Source organism: Hippoglossus hippoglossus, chromosome 3 (assembly GCF_009819705.1).
Source record: "Hippoglossus hippoglossus isolate fHipHip1 chromosome 3, fHipHip1.pri, whole genome shotgun sequence".
In the NCBI taxonomy this organism is placed as follows: domain Eukaryota; kingdom Metazoa; phylum Chordata; class Actinopteri; order Pleuronectiformes; family Pleuronectidae; genus Hippoglossus; species Hippoglossus hippoglossus.
The window spans coordinates 28,538,660-28,559,838 of NC_047153.1; the positions used below are offsets into that span (position 1 = coordinate 28,538,660).

At 42.4% G+C, this 21,179-nt stretch overlaps 1 protein-coding gene across 1 annotated transcript in view; it reads right to left on the reverse strand.

Annotated features, from left to right (window-relative positions):
- The window catches only part of znf536 (zinc finger protein 536), a 195,931-nt gene that overhangs the window by 70,438 nt on the left and 104,314 nt on the right, over positions 1-21,179 (reverse strand). Inside the window, 5 exon segments of the mRNA XM_034578747.1 lie at positions 17,618-17,797; positions 17,800-18,365; positions 18,367-18,773; positions 18,775-18,798; positions 18,800-19,898. Of these exon segments, the coding sequence (XP_034434638.1) occupies positions 17,618-17,797; positions 17,800-18,365; positions 18,367-18,773; positions 18,775-18,798; positions 18,800-19,897 (2,275 nt within the window). The 5' untranslated portion in view covers position 19,898.

Sequence of the window (21,179 nt, forward strand, 5' to 3'; positions counted from 1 at the left end):
TGAATATGGCAGTGAATTCCAAATCACTTGTTTAGTTGCCATATTCTTGATACTGCACAAATGTTCTTTTTTTTTTTACAAGAGTTTTTTAACACAATACTTAGACACGCAGTGTATAAAACCGGTTTAAATTACTTCAGACCTGAAACATACGCACACACATACACACATGCGGCGAAAATACAACGTTGAAAGCTTGCAGATGGGAAGGGGTGACATGGTGCTAACTCACATCTCAAAAGTGACGCTGACTGCAGCATCTCACCTGTCCAACACACTGGATTTCAGAAAGCCATCAGATGTTGCATTTGCCGCAACACTGAGCAGTGGAGAGCATCTGATCACAAGATGAAGGCAGTCTGAGGTTTGGTGCACTTACACTTGACAACTCAACAGGACACTTTGTTAGGCTAGAATGGGAATTTTTAACGCCAGAAAAGCAGGTTGGTATCTTGTCATTATCTTCTCCCACACGACTTTGTTAGTATTTACAGCTAAAATGTTACAGAGGGTGTATCGAATTGGAAGAAGGACTTTTTTTTCTCCTGTGGTACTGTGCTGTCGGCTCCCTGATTGTTGGAGTATAAAAATAATCGTCATGGAAATAGATCTCATTGACAACGTGCCATGTTCACACTGTGAGCAGCTTGTGCCTTGTGAACATAATCCAGAAACGTCCTCCAAAAACTTTCCTCCACAAACTTTCAATCCCTCATCCTCTTTTTGCCCTTCTCTCCAAAAGATGAAAAGAGGGAATGCCAAGGAAGACAAAAGAAAAAATCCTGTCTTGTCAAGTACCAGCAAAACAGGTAGAATTGTGAAGTAGGGGCTGGGCTCAAGGATCAGGAGGCAAGGGAGAAGGGACAAAAGAGGCAGAGAGCATGAGGGAAAAGAACTGAGATACTGAGGAGGAGGGAGGATTGACCAAGACAGCTTTCCCATCCTCTTCCTGAAAATCCACTCATCATCTCTGTGTCTAATAGGAAATACCTGATTCTGGCCCAGAGAGTACTGCACCAGCACAATTACACCTTACATGCAAGGCCTGCCAGGAGAGGTGGCATTTGGTCGATCCGTCCCCCCATGAGGGTGGCTTGTGGCTTAGCCTCGATTTAGCTCCATGTCTTAAGACGGAAGATAGAAGGAATGAGGAGGACCACTGGGGAGGAATGCAAGTCTTTCTCTATGAAAGCCAGGGATAAACCTGTGTCCTCAGGAGGAAAGTAGCTAACTTCTGGCAGCTGGATGGGGGCCCGGGGGTTAAAAAATGAAACCTCAAAATATGGCTACACTGATGTCGCCAGAAAGTCTTAACTCAGACACCTTTGTGTCCTTGGTTGGTATACTTTGAGAGGCAAACAACTGTGAGTTTGCTCACCTATTTGAAGGGTAGAAGTAGATTTGTCTAGAGTGTCTCTGAATAGCTTGCGTGCTCTTGTAAAACCTGTTCGTTCACAGCCTTCAGATTTTGGAAGATTTGGGATCTTCATGTGTACTCTTTGTTCTTAGGAATCTGAGGCCTGGTCTAGGCTCGGGAACGACTGTCTTAAGATCCTCGTGTGGAGGTTTATGCTTTACACTGAGAGGAGATGAGAGACATTTACCTCCTATAACAACAACATAAACATATGCTCACTGCGTGGGCCATGGCATGATGATAACTTGAGGGCAGATAAGAAGAATATAAGTAAATCGACAGAGATGACGAGACTTAGAGGTTCATTAGGAAGGCATCTCATCAAGCACATGTTCAACACTCGGTCCATAAGGGAGCTATACCTGGGGCTGTCACATTCAGAAGGTGTTACTCTAATAAGACAACAGTCGCATTTATTTACAACGAACACAAGGTGACATGAAACATGCATTAACACATCGTCTGCTGTGCCTTTGGTGAAACAAACACCTTTGTTATTTTGTAAACAAAACATCTAACTAACAGCCCCGTTTGCGAGCTAAAGATACATTCAAATAACATATGCTCTTGACTGAAAAAAAAAATAAACACAATAAACACAATAGGTGTAAACCATCTAAATTGCAATTGCACCACATCTTGGAAAACAAACACTTTGCTTTGTTACCAAGACAACTGAGATAATGTGATTCCTGCGGCATTGTCAGGACTGCTACTTGCTACATTATGCGTGACAAGCTTAAGCGAAATCTAGAAAAACAAATGCACGGATTCAGACTCCAGCCTATTGCAGATTCCAGATAGTCCGGCAAACCATACTTGCATGGGTAACCTTGCCAAAGAATTAAGCTGAGCAGGCTAACATTGTCCCCATGATTGCAAAACCCGGGTTAAAGTCGGCCGTGATGTATAAGACTCTATAATACTTGCTCTGATTTGACAGTTTAGTTGCATTTCTTCCAATGCTAATGCTTAGCCTAGTGAATAAATGCAGTTCCATTCTGTTGGAGGATTTAAACATGATCGGCTCCAACATTTGTTTTTAATATATCTATCTAGGCTAACGGCAAATTCATAATACAGCCCACAGCACATATCCGCCTCTTTCCTCTTTGCCTTCCATGGCGACAAAATGAATTCAGCTCTGAACCTAATTAATCCACAAAGGTTTCATGTCTTAATCCCCAAAGTCAAGGGGGTTATTGTCCTCACAAATGAGGTCAGTGTTCCTCCCAGTGGAAATAAGGGGAAGAAGGAGCAAAACACGGGGAGTAAAGGGAGGGACGACGGATGCTTACAGAGTGGCTTTCTTTTCCTCCAGCTCTCCTGGTGAATAGAGGTGTGATACAGTGGCAAGAGGCCCTGCAAACAGGGACTGGAGTTTCCTGCTATCAGTACAGGAATGGTTTCATATATAGAGGTATCAAAAGGACTGAATGGCTAACATGCCATAGTGAAAGAAGAGCAGATAGAAACATAAACGGAGCACTGAAATGAATAGAACAGCGTGACAGCAGTGAGAGAGGGAAAATGAAACGCCTGCCAATCTCCAGCACACAGACCTTTTGAACCAGGTGGATAAGAAAGCTGGTTCTGATGGTAATTGTCACTAAGGCAAGTCACTGTCAAACTCGGAGGCGAAGAAGCATCATCCAAGTGTGACAGGACGATAGCCATGATACAGCCCTCCGTCTGGTGGTATGACAAGGGGGGATGTGACACACATGGCCACACCATGCGGCCCGAAGCACAGTCACTAGCAGTGGCCCACACAGGGTTTCTGTCGGGGACAAACCCGAGCCGGCCAAATGCTTGTCCAGCATCGACAAACTGTGGGTGCATTGTGGGCCGTCTCCCCAAAGACCAAATGGCAGCCAAAGAAAAGCGCGAACGATTGACCATGATAGTCCACATCTATACTCATTTACACCATCCTGATAAGGGCTTTCCAGAGATCTTTTGAGTCATCCAATCAAGGCTTGGCTGAAGGCAGGCCAGGGTGGGGTAGGTCGTGTGGAGGAGTGGGCTGCTGGTAGTTGGGTGGTGTTGGAAGTTGGGTTGTGATGATGGTAATGGTGGTAGTGGAGGTGGTGGGGGGCAGAGGGTCAGCCAATAGCAGGCATGGTGAGGGGAGGGTCGGCCAACATGGAGGCTGGTTAGAAGAATAAAGTCAAAGATGACGCAATCAACAGCCTGCGGAAATCTGTTGCAGTCAAAAGTGCGGTCACTGGACTGTATACAGCAGGCATACTGGATGAGTGGAAGCCTAATGCCAAGAAAACAAAGCGAGAATTATCTTAGCGTAAGTTAATAAAGTATTGCTATGATGATATTGCTTTATGCATAAGTTTCAGCAAATCACATTAAGTTGATTTTTGTTGTGGAAGGAAATAAATACAACCTTGCAGTAAGCATAAAATAGCTCTCCAAATGCATATGCTATGTCGCTTTGTATTTTAACTTAAAAAATTTAAAAAAAGTTAAACACATGCACATAACTACTTATAAAAGTACTATTGCCTCATTAGGACTTGTAAGGCAGGTCATACCGATTAGTCAGTTAATGTCAATTACAGACATGGATAAAGCTGGTGATGTTATAAAGACGTAAAAAAAACAGTTCGAAATTTCCACATCAGGAAATGTCGTCAAGAAAAGATAAGAGCAACTGCTTAAGTCAAGTAAAGATCTTGAGGACTAATAAAAGTGCACCTGCACCTCCACTGTGCAGAAAGACAAAGAAAAAAAATTATATGACTGCAGAGGAGCTGCAGGAATGTGTAGCTAACAAACGAGTGGTGGTGCATCGTTCCACTATGGAGTATTGAAGCAAGAGGGTCTGCATGGACAAGTCATCAGGAGGAAACCTTATCTGTATCCTCATCGTAAAAAGTCAGTATCTGAGGCATGCGAAGCAACATCTGGATTCAACAACAGAGTCGTTTTGGAAAACTAGTGCTGTGGACAGATGAGGTTAAAATTGAGTTTATTGGCCACAATCTACAAAGGTGTGTCTGGAGAAAGAATGAGCTGCATTTGATGAAAAGAACACCTTGTCATCTGTTAATAATGGGAGTGGAAATGGGGCTGTGTGGCAGCCAGTGGAACAGGAAACCAATAAATATCAGTAGATTATGGTTGCAAATGTCATGCTGTGTGAAAATGTCTGGTTTCAACAACAGGGTGGTGATTAAATGCAAACCTCAAAATTCACATTCTATACTTCAAGAGACAAAAGTTGAAGCTTTTGGAGCAGCACTCACAGTTCCCTGACCTGCTGGCTGCAAAAATACATTTGTCCGCTCGATTAAGGGAGGGGTTACTTTGTATTGATTGTAAAATTCCCAAATATTTACACATGAGAACTGTGAATTATTTTCTTAGTTTGTGAAATAAATACAACATAAACGTTTAAAGAAAGACTCTTTTTTAATCTGCGTTTGCAGCAGGGCTTTTATTTACTTAAAAAATATGGAACTTGTCCAGAGTTGGACAGCTGAGCTACAGCTGTTGTAAAGATGATCATTACAATTAGGTATAATCTGTGGAATATTTTTCTACCCTGTCTACAAAGGATCTACTAAAGGTTGTTAGGCAAAGGCTTTTTTTCCCCACAAATTGCTTGAATTCAGTGTGATAGATGATGTGGCAACACAATATCGTGAATACATCAAAAGCATCGGCAGAAAAACCTGCGCTGTTTTTGATCACTGATAATTACTGTATCTGCACTCCAAGAAGACTTGTGAAGTAAACAAAGTGAGAGTGTGTGTCTGTGTGTGTCAGTGTGCGTGTTTGTGGCTTGTAATTTCCAACTTCTCTGTGACTGGTGGAATAAAAAGTTTATATTGACATCTCCTCACTGCTGAGTTTGAAACATGAGTTGAAACTGACAGAGGGAATTAAAATCTGTAAACGCCACGTTACTTGATGCCTAATTTGAAAATCAGCTGTCAGAGTTGGTGTTTGTTGATTTTTATCAACTCAAGGGTTATTACATTTCAAGAATGTGACAATTAAAAATCCCTCAATCATTCCCATGAGCCCTCTATAACCAAGCAAACTTGAAAAGTGATATAAAGTGATGTGACAAAAGCAGATGAAACTCCAATTGGAAACTTTGAACCTCATTTGGTAGCATTCGGTGGAAAACAGGAAAAGACAACATACTGTGTCCACATCACAAATATCAGATCATACAGGGGAGATTATTTCTGTGTCTGTACATTAGTTAAACAGAGTTGCACACACGCTGTGCTGACTGTGTTTAAATCTAAGAAGCTCACTCTCGGAATAAACACAATTGGATAACAACTATGACGCAGATGGAAGCCAGTTAAAAACTCACTTGACTTCAAGATTGTGAAAGAAAGGGGTTACTGAGCTGTTTTTGTTACTAGTTTCTCCTTTTTTTCCTTCACTCCCCCACTACCCCCCTCCATGCTCCCCGCGCTGCCACCGCCTGCATGCCTTCCCTCCATCTCAGAGGATATATAGAGGAGAAAAAAGATTTAAAAGCACTGGAAAAAAGCTCAATTGTTTATTGATTTTATAATAGGCTTAGTGCAAGAGAAATAAAGTGGGGGGCTGGTGGGGTGGGGTGGTCAACCACAGGCGATGGCGTGACAAACACGTGGCTTACAGGCAGGTAACAGTGGCTTGAGTCCAAATGCCGGGATATTGGCTTGAACCCTTTTTTTTCCAAATGCCCATTCATGGCAATGTTATCCTGCTTTTAAACCAGTGTAGACATAATCGCTCCTCTTACAATCAGGGCACGGCCTTATGGGTTTGAAGTGTGTGTTCTTTTGGGAGGGTTGGGGGCGAGAGGGTGGGGTTTGGTGGTGGGGGTTTCACTCCAGGCGGAAATAGAATGAAATAGCCCTGTATGAGAGTGCGACCACATAGGGCGAGATAATCAAAAAAGAAAGGAATGAAGTAAAACGGTGATGTTACAATATCTGCTTGGATAAGAAAAGGGAATTAAATTTCATTAAATATATGTATGGAGAAGTTACATGTAAAAGAAGGTGGAATAGGAAAAAAGGGCTTAGTATTGTTTGAGCGGGCTGTTGTGAGTGTGTACAGCAGAGTGGATGTGCGTGCCTGAGAACGAATGGGTGTGTGTAGGGTCTGATGTATGGATGATAACACTAATTAGCTCGTTTTGTTTGGGGCACAACACTCATTAAAAACCCAGTGGGGCCATTAAAGTTACCATCCCTCCAAACCATCGCTGCCACCATATCCATCTATGCTGCTATCTCACCCAGCTCTCCCTCCTTTTAATGCCGTCTGCTTCAGGTTGTGGGGTTGAGCGAAGATTTGTGGGACTTGAATCACTCCCCTTCTTCCCCCAGCCACCCACGTCCATATCTCCTGATTTCTATTTAAATCTCTCTCCCCTTCTTTCTTTCACCACTGTCGCTCTTCGTCCATGTCACTCACTCTCTTGCTCTTTCTTTGTATCTACCTTTCTCTCCCACATCCACTATGTGCAGTCCAGGCTACATGATCCATCTATACACTAGTAACTGTGTGCTGAAAAGAAACCGGGGAGGGATTTGTCCTTTCAGTCCCAACAAGGAAAAAGGGGTGGCAACGATGATTGTTTCCAAGCTTTACACAGCCATGTCGCTGTAATACCGACAAACCTCCCCATAATTCAGTGCGGCTTGTCGTGCCATAAGGCACCCGCTACTCTGCAGCTGGAGAGACTAGAGGCAGAGAGGCCTGCCGGGATTAAATGAGCAGGTGTATCATCCCGCTAACAGATACAGCACAAAGCCACATTCAAGGCCATTCTCTCTGGGGCTAGCTATGCTAAAGCTAGCAACGTCTGCTAAGCTAAAAGGAGTGTTCAATTCAATCAACTGCAAATATTACTGTCATGATATTGTGTCAAATAGAACGAGACCAAGGAAAGTTCCTAACGAGTTTTGCTCGAGGAATAAGTAAAAAACAATGAAGTTATACTCCTAACAAGTATAGTTAAGCCAGATATATCTTAAAAACTACACAGGACACACCAATGAGCCACAGCATTGCAATGGGTGACAGGCCCCTTGATTACCATGAACATGGGCACTATAACTGGAATGTCCACAAAATCCCGGAAGAAAAAATGGGAACTACTCAGGAAGTTACACGAAACAGGAATTTCAAGCTCTGTAAAAAACAACAACAATAACATCAACAATGAGTACTGTTTTACTACTGCATTTCTACTTAACAGCACAAACTTACTTTAAGTACTTCTTTATTGTCTGGCAAAAATGCGGAACAACTTCCAGCCCAACAGTGCAGAGAAACAATTTCAAAGATGAAAGAAGATTAAAGAAAAATAAAGAATGCCAGCCAAACACTATGAAGTGGTTCAGTGCTGTTCTACTCCGCCTACTGCCTTGAATACGCACTAGTCCACCAAAATGTGTATTATTCAGCAGCTGGAAATATTCCCCAACAAATGCACCACTCACTCCTGTTTGAGTAATGGAAGCTTAAAAACTACAGCTGCTTCAGTAAATCATTGAGTATTTTTTTACAATATTAAACAATATTTATGGCCTCTTTCATAAGTTTTTTTTTTGAGCCACAGACAGGGGAGGGAAAATCAATGCACTGTTGATAAGAAAATATAAAATTAAACCGTCACTATCTTTTGAGATCAATGTAAACAGGCCTCTGTACTCCGCTGTAACCTCTGTACAGTGAGGGGGCTAGTAAAGCTTACACATTACCACAAATACATACTCTAAGTGCCTGGTCATATCTAGTTTACTCCCTTTAGCCACACTGTTGAAAGGCAAGACTCTGAAAATATCCTCGGTCTCAGGTCTGGATATTAAGAGTGTTGATTAGATATATGAGTTTGCCATTTGCCCACGGAGCGTGGAGTGTCTCCGACAGAACTGGGGACCATATGGCTGGTGAGAGATTTCCCCCCCCTCTCTTCCTCTTCGTGCAGCCTGACAGCTGGATGGCTGCTAACTGGGGACGAGGAAGCTTGGCAGCTGCAGCTGAGAGCAACGCTTTGATGCTGCTCACCCTTTTTCACTTTCTCTCTGTCTGTTTCTCTTCCTCTTCCTCTCTCTAAGAAGAACCCACATGCCCATTACCAACCAGTGTTAGTTACTCAAACTTTCTACAGGTTGGACATGAGAGGTGACAGAAACAGGAGGTGGAACTGGGCATATACTGTAAAGAGTAGATAGGTGAATCCTGCTGATCTGTTCCTTTATTTTAGCTCGATAAAAGTAGACTTACTCATATAGTTAGTTTTAAAACCTCAAAAACTTTTTGGTATGGCAAGTCTTTCAATATCTCCCTTCTACCCTGTAATAAACAACGACAAAGCATTCAAGTTTTCTGCTTTCAAAAATGTGCGAATCTGCTGTCGGAAACTTGACGGCACGGGGGATGGAAGGAGGGAGGGCACCCATGGGTGAGAGGTGGTGCTGATGGTGGTGGAAGAGGTGGGGGTGCAGCAAGGTGGGGGAGAGAAGGGGTGAAAAGGCCTCTGGGAGCACATTAAGATGTACAACTGACACATACAAAAAAAGTCTGGGATTTTTTTTATTTTCTTCCTTTTTGTACTTTGAGTCAAAGGGATCTTTCATCATTTCTTAAGAAAAAAAAGAAAGACTCCTTTGGATGTTTAGATGCAGATACCTGGATGCTTTGTGCAGAATGAAAGGAAACTCCTTTCTTTCTCATAAAACAGCAGGCAGGTGTTTTTTTGTTTTTAATCTCAGAGCTCATTGGCACCATGTTTACTGAAAAGTGAAGCAATGTGAAGGCAGTATGAAATGTTATTTAAAGAATAGCTTTAAGTATAAAACATATGATGCTTTTAATTGAGGTTACTCTTTTAGAACAATCACATCCTTTACAAAACTATCAGCTTACACAAAATACTGCACTAAATGATAAAATGCAACGCAACATGTAACGTAATGTCATGTAAAATCACAGGTAGGTTAGATAAATGTTATGTGCAGTGTCCACATTGTCGGGGAGCTCAGAAAACACTGCTTTTTTTTCATACTTATGTTCTCCACTTTCCATGGCACCATCTCTCAGACTACATGTCCACACTACAACATCAGATCATCTCCTCATCTGATTTTCTCTATCCTCACTTTCTCTTTTACTCTTTGCATCCCCCTTGTGTTCGGGCGACACCTAATCCAAGCCTGCCCTCTGTTTCGCACTGCCTGCCTCTATGCCCTTCTCTGTATTTTCTCTCTTCTTCCTCGCTTAACCCTCCACTCACTCGTTTGCCTTTACTGTACCCCCCAACACACACACACACACACACACACACACACACACACACACACACACACACACTCTTGCGCTATATTCATCTCACTCTCCTCTTTTCTTTCCCCCAGCAAGCTCCTCCCATCCCTCCCCTTTTTGAAAGCCCCCCTGTTGCTGGCTGCTATCAACCAGCTCTGAACTGGTGAACATGGTGTAAGAAGGGGGGGGTGAGGGGTTAGGGGGGAGAAGAGAGGAGAGGAGAGGAGAGGAGGAGAAGAGAGCAGAGCAGAGCAGAGGAGAGGAGAGGAGAGGAGAGGAGAGGAGAAGAGAGGAGAGGAGAGATGTATAGGAGTAGGAGGAACAAGGAGAGAGGGAGCGGAGATGGCTGGAGCCAAGAGGAGAGCAGCTGGGCACGGCTAACAGGGAATGATAATGACCTCAGAAATCTGCTGTTCGCTCCACAACAATAGGGTGCTCAGTCGCCTGGAAAATTGTGTTCATCAGCTAGCTCTGCTCACTTACTAATTGACATTGCCAAATATTTTAAGAACAATTGGAAAGTGGCAGGGTGAGAGAGTGAAAAAAACCCAAAGCCAGAGATCTTAATCCCTGGACTTAATTCCTCTGTTACTTTTCTACCTCTCCCTCTCTTTCTCCCTTTCCTCTCTCTCTCTCTCTCTTCTCTCTCTCTCTCTCTCTCTCTCTCTCTCTCTCTTTCTCTCTCTCTTTCTCCCTTTTGTGATGATGAGATAGCTACAACTAAGAAAAGAGAAAGCACATTTTTCATGTCGCTCGCTGCTCTCATGTCAGCACCCTGATGTTGATACAAAGGGCTTTTTATGTGACCTGTCAATGGGGTTAAGAGGAAGAGATTGGGGGGTGGGCTGGGAGGTAAGGGGGGTGCAAAAATTAGACAGAGCTAGAAAGAAAGAGGAGAGAGAAGAAGAGAAAAGAAAGAGAAAAAAAGTAGAAAGGATGAAAAAAGAGCAAGCAAGAGATCCTCTAGTCATGGTATCAAATGTCTGGCTTCCATCTTTAATGAGGCAAAGGTCAATGTATTCTCTTGCTCTTTCACTTACAAGAGGAACCCCAATCATGCCCAAGTTAACTTGTTTCAAACAAAGCTCCCCCTGCACCCGCACCCACCCCCGAGCCTCCACCATCCACTTCACACCCCCGCCTGGTCCGGCTCCGCCGCCTACCATCCAGCGCAATCCATTTGCATTCCTTGACCGAGAACCCTGCCTCATTTCACAGGAATCCCACATTGACGGAGTCAGACAGCTGTCACCAGACAGAGAAAGGGAACTTGGCGCTCGCCCTCATTCAGCTATGCCCTCCCTCCGACCCTCTGTTAAGCACACACATAAACAATCAAGGGAAGAGAAACTTTTCTTGCCAGTGTAGTTTTGCTTGGTAGTTCTGACTGAGGGAGGAACAAATGCTCATTTAGTCTGGATCTGTGCATTTTTTATGCGCATCCTAAGTTTGAGACTAGGTAAACACACTCCGATACTAGTCGAAGTTGTGACTGTGATGTTAATTCACCGTCTTTCTTTCACTGTCGGCTTGCTTTCCTTTTTTTTTACGGATTTCCACATTACTTATGAGTCCCGCTCTTGCGCATTCGATCAAGTTTCTCCTACATTTTAAAAACTGTAGTAAAGACACCACATCTCCCCCTCTCTCCTTTTCCTCCTGTACGCGTGAGTCTCTTCCTCTATTTTTGCTCAGTTTTAGCAGTGACACCAGAGAAGAATAGCTTGTTGATGTATTAAGGAATATTAATATGCAAACAGTCTACCTGACGGAGTAAGGCAGCCTTCTGTTATGGAAAGATAAATATTATGTTTTAATTATAAAAACATAAAACAGAAATGGGGAAGACAGAGAAGAGGGAGGAGGTGTGTGTGTGTGTTTGCGTATGTGTGTGTGAGCCAAGGAATCTTGTTCTAGGAGAAAGGTACGCTGTGTTTTGGCGAAGATTTAGAGTTGAAAAGAGTGGATGGCATAATGCGATGCTGTTACTGAGGAATGTGATGCCCTGTCATCTCTCCATTTTTTCTCACTCCACTCAGTCTTTCCTTTCTCTGTCATTTCTTCTTCACCTCTGCTTTATTCTCTCAACAGTCTGCTGCTTCTCACTTTTTTTCGTCCTGTCCCGACCTCATAAGCAAAACAGGGAATCCTAACGTGATCATTAAGACATAAAACGCACTGATAAAATGTTTCATAAGAACAAGACTAGCCACTGATAGCCACCCAGGAATACTGAGGAGCAGACAGAGTCTCGCAGTCCTTCCCTCGTTTCAAACACACTCGTCGGAATACAATTGGAATTTTAAAATATCTAAAAGCCTGGGCTAATTCCCCACCCATGGGTAATATTTACAAATTGAGTCCTGAGAGACAGGGTAGGAGAGAGGAAGAGAGAGCAAGAAAGGAAGAAAGAAATCAAATGAACTGTGCAAGGAAAAGAGAAAGAAGAAACAGAGAAATAAATTGCCCTTTTATATTGTGCAAGCGTGTACAAAATACTAAGTCTGCATTTATCCCGAGACATGTCAATCAGCGCAGCACACTGACAATTAGTGCGTTTGAATAGAACTTTTATCATTTACCAGACACCAGAGTCCTGACCTACTGTACAAAAATACAGCTCAGGCAATGAATGTGCCTGTAATACCAATGACTGTCTATTTAAGTTTGGTGACACATAAAAAATACAGATATGACAGGCCAGGCTCCTTCAAATGAGTGGGGGGTAGAAAGCTCAGGTTTTGTAACCATTGAGTTCTGTGATTATAGAGAAAAGAAGAATATGTGCAGAGGGGGAGTAGAAGAGGAACGGATTGTCAATTACAAAGACAAAATAATTTATGCAGAGGGGAGAATGGAAAAAAAACGAGAGACATAATTCATTATTTTTTAATGCACATAGTTTTGCACACATATAATATGGTGCGCACACTCACAGAAGGCTGGCCTCATTTCAAAGTGTTGGCTGCAGTCTGAGGGAGCGTCGGAGCAATGTAGCATACAGTAAGGAGGTGTATGTTAACTACTCTGGCTTTTCATTTTGACGTATCATGAGCTAAATGTGGCTAATGTGGACACAGGTTCACTTTACCATCTAGTTGATAGGCATATCCACTAAGATATTCAGAGAGCATTTTAATTTGTTCTAGATTTGATCCTTTTTGTGTTTTATATATTTGTATTTGCAGACATAACTAGCCCTGTCCAAACCATAACTTTCATCCATTTTACGACGATTTTTTTAACTTCAGTCGCACAAGTTCCCTCCTAAACTCTTGTTCCACTTAATTGATTTTATGACCATTAGCTTTGCTCTGGGTTTTTTATTTTGTTTCTTAGTTTGGAGCTCATTGGCTCATAACCCAGGTAAGACCCAGACCACGAGAGGCCCTACATGGCCAAGAACAACTACATGTCAGATAATATCAATTGATGTCGGCTTGTCACTTGATCAGTTAATAATTTCTTAAGGAACAAACAATATAAAAGGTGTGTTCTGCCATTAGTGTTGTGGCAAAATCTTTATAATTTTAATTATTATGTGCTCAAATTGTACTTAAAAAAGTTGTTTTCAATTCGATTACCACTTACTTATTGATATCAAAAACTGCTGAGGCCTAAACTGCCTGATAGTATTACTTTAACTAGTGTGTGAATTGTTTTCCCCATTACCTTGTGATGCCAAATGCCCTGTGATTGTTTAAATTTCTTTCTTAATAAATGTATTAAGACCAGGATCTTCCTAATTTGAACCTCAGTGTTGCCAGTGGCTTAGCGTAAAAAATATTCATAATGCTGATGTCAATACAAGTGGATATTGTTTTATAAAATTGGATATCTTTTTTTGATTTTTGTCAGGATTCAGAAGCATGTTAAGGGTGACAGAGACATTTATGTGATATAGTAAACCATTGCTTTGCTAACTTTGCTAATGAAGGATCGGAAATGTGCTGCATTTTTTTGCTAACATGATATATCAAAGGCTTACAGAGATCATATTGTGTAAAGTTGCAATCATAATGTCCACTATAAACATTTTTACAACTTGCTTGTTAGCAGATTATATAATCTGTGTGGCATTTAATTTCCTTGAAAACATATATGTTTTACAGATGGTACAGGATTAGTGTACGGGGCGGGCCGGACAACCAATTTTGCCTTTTACAACTAACATCTTAATCTGACTATAGAGTATGCATGTACTTATAGTCGGTAAAAACATGCAAGTCCTACCTAATTTTTAAGTACAGTGCGTATACACTCCGACATCAGCAAACCAAAACATTTTTACACACTTGTGAAAATGTTCAGAGCAAGGATCTAAAATGATAAATAATGAATGAACTGTTCATGGGAGGCCTATACTCTTTTCGCCCCAAAATGTCTTGAAATACACTGTAGTTAAATAACGTTTATTCGAACTGTCATTTACAGTAAAATAATCTTTAAACGTTTATCCCTCCTTAATGTTGCCAACACTGATAATTGACTAATATTTGCCTGATAATAGCCAGTTAGATTGGATTTCTCACCATGCATATTCATAGCAGTATGGATCTTGTTCAAGTCTACTTTATTCCTGTTTTAATGACACAGTAATTACACTGTAACAGTTTGTCTGCATGTGTAATTACGCCCCCATTGTACTGTTGCAATTAGATGAATATCCACGCTTTATAACCTAAGGCGTCAAGTTGGCAAATCCGATTTCAATTTGTAGAAGCAAGCATTTTGCCTGCTTGTTTGAGCCACGGTAAAGACAGGGATATGCAGGCTAATCCTCACCATGTTAAAAATGCTGTTCCTCTTAAATAATGTAGACATGGGGATTCTTTGGAGAAAGAGAGAGGGAGAGAGAAAGAGAAAGCCAGGAGGAGTGTATAGAGTCTTTTAGAGGCCCGGAGCCAAGAGGTGGGAGTGAGGTTTAGGGGTAGTTGGGAGGTTGTGGAAGCGCATGGTAAGGAGGAATTCTCCTGCTTAAGGCCTTGGATTTGTGCAGTAAAAGCCTATTTTCTCACTCATTCAGCTACATTTTGCTTGTGCCATAGAAGCAGAATGGGGAGACACTGTCGTGCAAAATTAGGATTTTTTAATGGTATGTTATTTGCATGTTTAAAAAAAACGCAATGCTTTCCAATTCTATTTTGGATGTGATGAGCTGATTCCCGCCAGGTCTACCTGTTGTATATACCACACGACAACATTTTTCTCTCAACGCAGCGTCTTTGAGGCCTGATCATCAAACCAAACAAAGAAGATGTAGTGAAGTCAGTCCAAGGATAACTTAACAAAAAATAAAAGACAGAGATGGGCGTAAAATTTAATTACACCTTTGGTTTCTTGAATAAATAATGAATAAATAGAATACAATTTTACTGAATGAGAATCATGCTCAAGGTTAGCTATGCTGTAACATGGAAGGTCTTTAAAGGACATCTCTGACAGAGGCCTTTGTTAGTCTGCTCTGTTTCCTCCTCACTTCTCCCCTTTTCACACACTGCTTTTAAACAAGTGCCGTCTCAAAGACAAAAGCGGCTGCGTTGACCTTCTTTCACAGTTGAGATGTTATTGTTGATTACTATAATTTAACTTTAACACAAAATTGCTGTGGGTAGGTGTGTGGGGCAGAGCCTAGCGCACATGTAGAAGGACACATACTTGCAGGTGCGTGCACACAAATTTGAACGAGCTCTTTTTTTTACATGAGATATAAGATAAAGACAATGTACAATAGCCACATCCTGTTCACTACAGGAGAGTGATATGCACACATACTGTAAAGCAACCCCCATCACACCCACACACACATGTACACAAACACAGCAAAACATGCATGCACAGGAGAAGCATGACACCTTTCTCCACATGAGACTCATACACACTTTTTTCTCACACATCAAAGCTTCTAATTTGAGAGTCCCTGAGCTCCAAATGTGAATCACATTCTGTAAGTTGTGAAAAAAGACAAGTTTCACCACTTCTTAGTAAAAAATCAGAAGTAGCAAAACAAGCATATTTAACATTTGTGATGTCAAATCTGTTTACTTCTCGCATTCTGTTTTTTCCAGTAAAAGTATATCCCAGTTTATTCAGATCAGTGCATGCCTAATCATATTACTCTACTCTTCTTCGCAAATCTATTTTACAGCTTTGCCATGCTCTATAGCAGCCAGATGCAGTTTAACATTCAGTTTTGGCACATACACTCACAAATCTCTACCATGTAAGGACAGCCTTTGAGATATGACAGTGTGGACTGGCAAGGAGTTTGAATAGTGCCAGTGCATCAAGCAGTGTAGGCTTTTGACTGAGCACTGGGCTAAAGGTGTGACACGCTACCAGTATGCAAACCTATAGACACAAATTTTGTGAAAACCAACAGGCTTTTTTGGGTGCTGTGTTGGCAGTACACAACTTTTATTTATTTTTGTAATAAAACTTTGAATAGGGGTGATATTTAACCACTCAATTAAATCTAATGCATTCCTTTGTGCCGTTTTATCATTTTGTGGTAAATTCTACTGGTTTTATTTGTAAATTATTATTTTTATTTGCTTTTTTTTGTATACTGCACACTCATTGTTAATACAGTACTTCTGAAGCTGTTGAAACCGCCACAAGCTGTAGCCATCAGATTCAAAGTGCTTGAGTCAAAAGAGACATACAGAGAGAGGGAGAGAGAGACAGATGGAGAGAGAACTTCCAGCATTAAAATTCAGAAGATAATTACATCCGCTACACCCCCCACCCTGTTGAGAAAGTGTTATGTTTAATAGTCCTCTATAAAGAAACTAGGTTTTATCTCACTCTCATTTTCATTAATTCCTAATTGGGGTGGGGGGTTGTCTGTTATTATTTCTTAGATTAAAATAAACATAGCCTATCCCATGTTCAAACCCATCACACTACACGGGCATGATAAGGACTTTATGCCTCTGTGAATAAATAAACAATTTCGTCTCCACTGGTGGAATTAAGTTGCTTACAGCCTTAAGCTAAGCCACTCTGATTTATATTTATATTTATTTATATTTTTTTCCCTCAGAAGACTTAAAAGCACATCCTTGCTTTTGCAAATGAAGTTCACCAATTTTTTTTGACCTGTTTTATATGTATAGCTTTAATTAGTGTCTTGTTTAGCTTAAACCGACTGATTATCGCATAGTCGTGACCTAATTACCACGCACATACTTAACGCCAGAACAGTGCCCTGAGGAGCAAGCGAAAGTTACCTTTAAAAACTTGTGTAATCATTAGCAACGAGCCTCCCTTAATCCCACTAAACATACACTTATCTAGCCCCGGCCGGCCTGTATTTGCTGGGAAGGGAGAGGGGAGGGGTATGGTTGTCTCCAACGTGTTTATTAAAGACATTTATTAATCGCTGTGGTTAAAACGAGTTCGTCCCTACGCTCCCAGTCTTTACTCATGTTCCACAGGGATCTAGACTGCTAACCTGCAAACGTGGATGCAATGGTAAAGCAGATCTCTTCCTGGATTGTCCTGAAGTCTTGTGTTTGACTTAATGTGAATTGTAGCAACCACACAGTTGTGTCAGGAGACAATTGTTACTATGTCCAACAAAGGAACTTCCAAGTTAGACAACATATAAATTAAAATATGATAATATATGTACAGTAAAATGTGTTATCTTGGGTAAAGCTCTGTCCATATATATCTGTAATTCTGATTCTTTGGTAGGTATTTGGGTTATTTGCATTCCCTTTTACATGGATGTATCTGACACACTACATACTGTACGTGTACCTAAAATTAAAGACATTCTTAGTGGTAACAATGAAGAACTGTAGAAAAGTAATACAAGTGTATGTGTATGTCTCAACCAAAAAAGTTAAACAAGTTTGTACTTTTCATTGTCTGTGATTTTGGTCTAACCTGAAGATGGTGAAGATGGATGTGGGCTGTCATCCTGGACGCTTCCTGTCTGGGAGTGTCCTCCTCCAGCTCCGCTCTCTTCTGTCACATTGGATGAACCAGGAGTGGTGGAGCGGCTGATGGACTGGGACTCTGGGTCACTGGCTGAACCCCGGCGTTCGTCCAGACCTTGTTGCTGAGCACTTCTTCAATGCCTCTCCTGTCTTTGCCATGGATACGGGAGTGAACAACCATCTGATGGTAGGTTCTGAAGATCCGGCCACAGTCAGGGCACTCTGAGGGCTTCTCCTTTAGGCCTGAGAGGCTGTAGTCAATGTTTGGGCTTCCCAAGCCAGCCAGGGCTCCAGGAGCCTCAGCACTATGGTGTGACATTAAGTCACGGTGACTGTCAAAGCCTCTTCCATCTTCCTTCATGGACATCAGGGCTCCGCTAGAGGCCTTGGATCCCTGCAAGGCTTCTGAGAGCTGCTTCTGCTTGGAGCTATCATTGGAAGGAATCAAGGAGTAGTCTTGTTTATCTTTTGAGAAAGAAGCCAATGCCCCAGCACCTCCCATCTCATCGTCGTGCCCTGGGGGTATATGGTGCTGCTGCTGCTCCTTAGGCATGAATGCCCTGTCCATAGCCATGCCACGAGCCATAATCTGCCAAGCTTGATAGCTACTGAGGGAATCCATCTCTGCCACCTTTGCAGCGGCCTGGAGGCGCTCCATGCAGCTCGACTTGAGTGGTGGAACAAGGTTTAAACACCAAGGAGTGATCGTTCTCATTTTCGCCCAGTACATGGCCCATACCCCCTGCCATCGGCCCCAACAGCTTCCCTAACATCTCTTTCTCCTTCATGGCAATACCAGCTTTAGCCAACATCTGGTGCTGCTCACTCAGTCCCTGTTTGTCTGGTGAAAGGAAGCCCCCCTGAAGACAGGAGATGTAGCGGGAATAAAGGTTGGCATGAGCTTCCTGAGCCAGATTGCTCATGCTATTGACGACACTCATGTCCTGCTCAGTGGGCTGGGGCGGTTTGTTCTTGATGGCCAACTTGTTGAGATGAACCTTCATATGGTTCTTGAGGAACCAGGGTTCCTTGAAGCGACGGCCACAGATTTGGCAGCAGTGTTCAAAGGAGTCCTTGTGCTTGCGCATGTGACCCTTTAGGAAACCAAGCCTGGCTGAACACTTGCCCCACACACCTCACAACGGAATTCGTTGGCCACCTGTGTGCCACCGGCGCCACCAGCACCCTGGCCCCCAGTGGTCTCGGCTGTGATATGGGCCTTCTCCACATGACTTATCAGATCCTCTTCATGGGAGGCGGCAAATTCACACAGAGTACATTTGTAGGGCTTGTGAAGTATGCGAATATGACGGTCCAGTTCCTCACGCTTCTTAAACTTCCCTTTGCAGAAGGTACAACGGAAGCCTGTGGTTGGGTTCAGGGACTGTTCATCCTGGGTGCCGGCTGGCTTGGGTGAAGAGGAAGGCTGAGAAATTGTTTCTGGAGTGGCAAGGCCAGAAGGGGGAAGGAGACCACAGGCTGAGCCTAATTGCTGCTGATGGGAGTTTGAGCTGCTATTGAGGCCGAGCTGGGGTGTTTGAGCCGTCTGGATGATACTGACACTACCTCTCATCTGCTTATCCCTCAAAATGGCCCTCTCCTCCAGCTCATGAAGCAGCCTATTTTCCTCTCTGACACGGCCGCGGCCCTTACCAAGATTCCCCAGCTTATGGGTGCGGAGGTGGATCTTCAAGTTGCCCTTTTGAGCTGCTCGGTGGTCACAGTAGGGGCACTTGAAGGGTTTCTCTCCTGTGTGTGTGCGCATGTGCAAAGACAAGATGCTGTTAAAACGGAAGCGCTTGCCACACAATGGACAGGGATACTTCCTATTCTTGCGGGCATCATCTTCAATATCATTCATCTGGGACATGATGCCCAAGTTCTGGCCATTGAGAAACTGCTGCAGGTCAACACGCCCATTCAGCCCACTCAGTGCCCCCGCGTCAATGTCTCGGTTGAGCTGATTGGCGAGGAGGGCCATCTGGCTGCTGATGGGTTGACTAGCCAGGGCTGCGTGGTGGGTCTTCTCGTCCAAAGGTGTTGCTGCTTTCTCTTCAGGTATCTGTTGTGGGCGGTGCAGGTCAGGAAAGGCGTGTCCTAGCTGGGCAGTAAGCTGGTGAAGCTTTTGACTTATGGGGTAGCGGCCATTCAAGACTGCACTACTCAGATGGGCATCAGCATCGGCCACTGCTGACGACACACCAAGACACAAACTCGAATCCTCCATCCTGCAAACCAGGAGAGAAAGAACAAATCATATTAGAAATGAAACAAAATTACAACTATTTAAAAATTCAAAACACAGTAGGTTTTAGAAAACAAAACAAAAAATTCTATTCAGTGGTAATGGGCTCATGTTTACTATCTAGATTACAAAGGGACTGTTCAATCACACGGTCGGACTGAAGGTTTTACTTTACTTTAGGCAAACAACACCTGTGCCGCATCTCCCAGTACTGGAGAAAACATTATATTGTCTTTCATGCACAGATCACGTCATGGATTATCAGTACCAAGGGCTTGGGAAAAGCTGTGACTCCTTAGAACTTTTTCAAAATGTAACACCATTTTGGAAGGAATAATTACTCTGTAAACACAGTGAGCAGTATATAATTAAGCTACTTGTGCCCATCCTATCAGAATTCTTCCAATTACATGCCTTAATGAAATGGAGCGACGACAATGTCAGGAAGCCACCGCAATACTACAATTATGATATTAACAATAGCACTTAAAACCAAGGGGTTACTCCAGTAAACACAACGCTCTTATCTTGGTGCAATGACACTTGTCTTGGCGCAATATTCCATCAAACAACGACACTATATCTGAATCCCTGCTTTTTTTCTATCCCTGAATTCTCTTTCCGTATGTCCTCCTCTCTCTATCTAACTCTTTCACAGTTTTCATGGTGGAAGAAAAACAGCGGTTACTATATAAAAACAAGAAAAAACTTGAATATATAAGCACACCCTCCCGTCTGAGAGGAATAACTATACATTACTTTGTTGTATTTGTTCTACCTACTGCATGGCACATAACAAAAATATATCATGAGTTTCTGACCATGCTGTATTATCAATTATCACTTTAAGTGTTTTCATTTCATATGTTGAACATCAGTGAATAAACAATAAAAAAAAAACAATAACATTAATTTTAATGCAGATCCATCTGCTTCCCAGATGGTGAGGTATAAACATCTATCTGCACACTTCCTCTGGCTGCTGGCAGGGGTCAAAACCTCAGAAACAATAACCATGGTTCTGCTTTGGTCAACAAAATATTGTATAATGTCTCATTACACTGATTAGTATGCTGCCTGGTAACAGTGGAAGCCATTGTGGTGTTACACATTATTATAATCATCAAAAAAAAAATCCTTTCATCGAAAGGCCATGTAAAGCAGTGGCATTAGGTAAGTTCGCTTTTAAGAGAAAGTGGCATCATTTTAGACGGCTTATGGACCCAATCTGGCAGCAATGAGGCTCACCCACATAAAACACGGT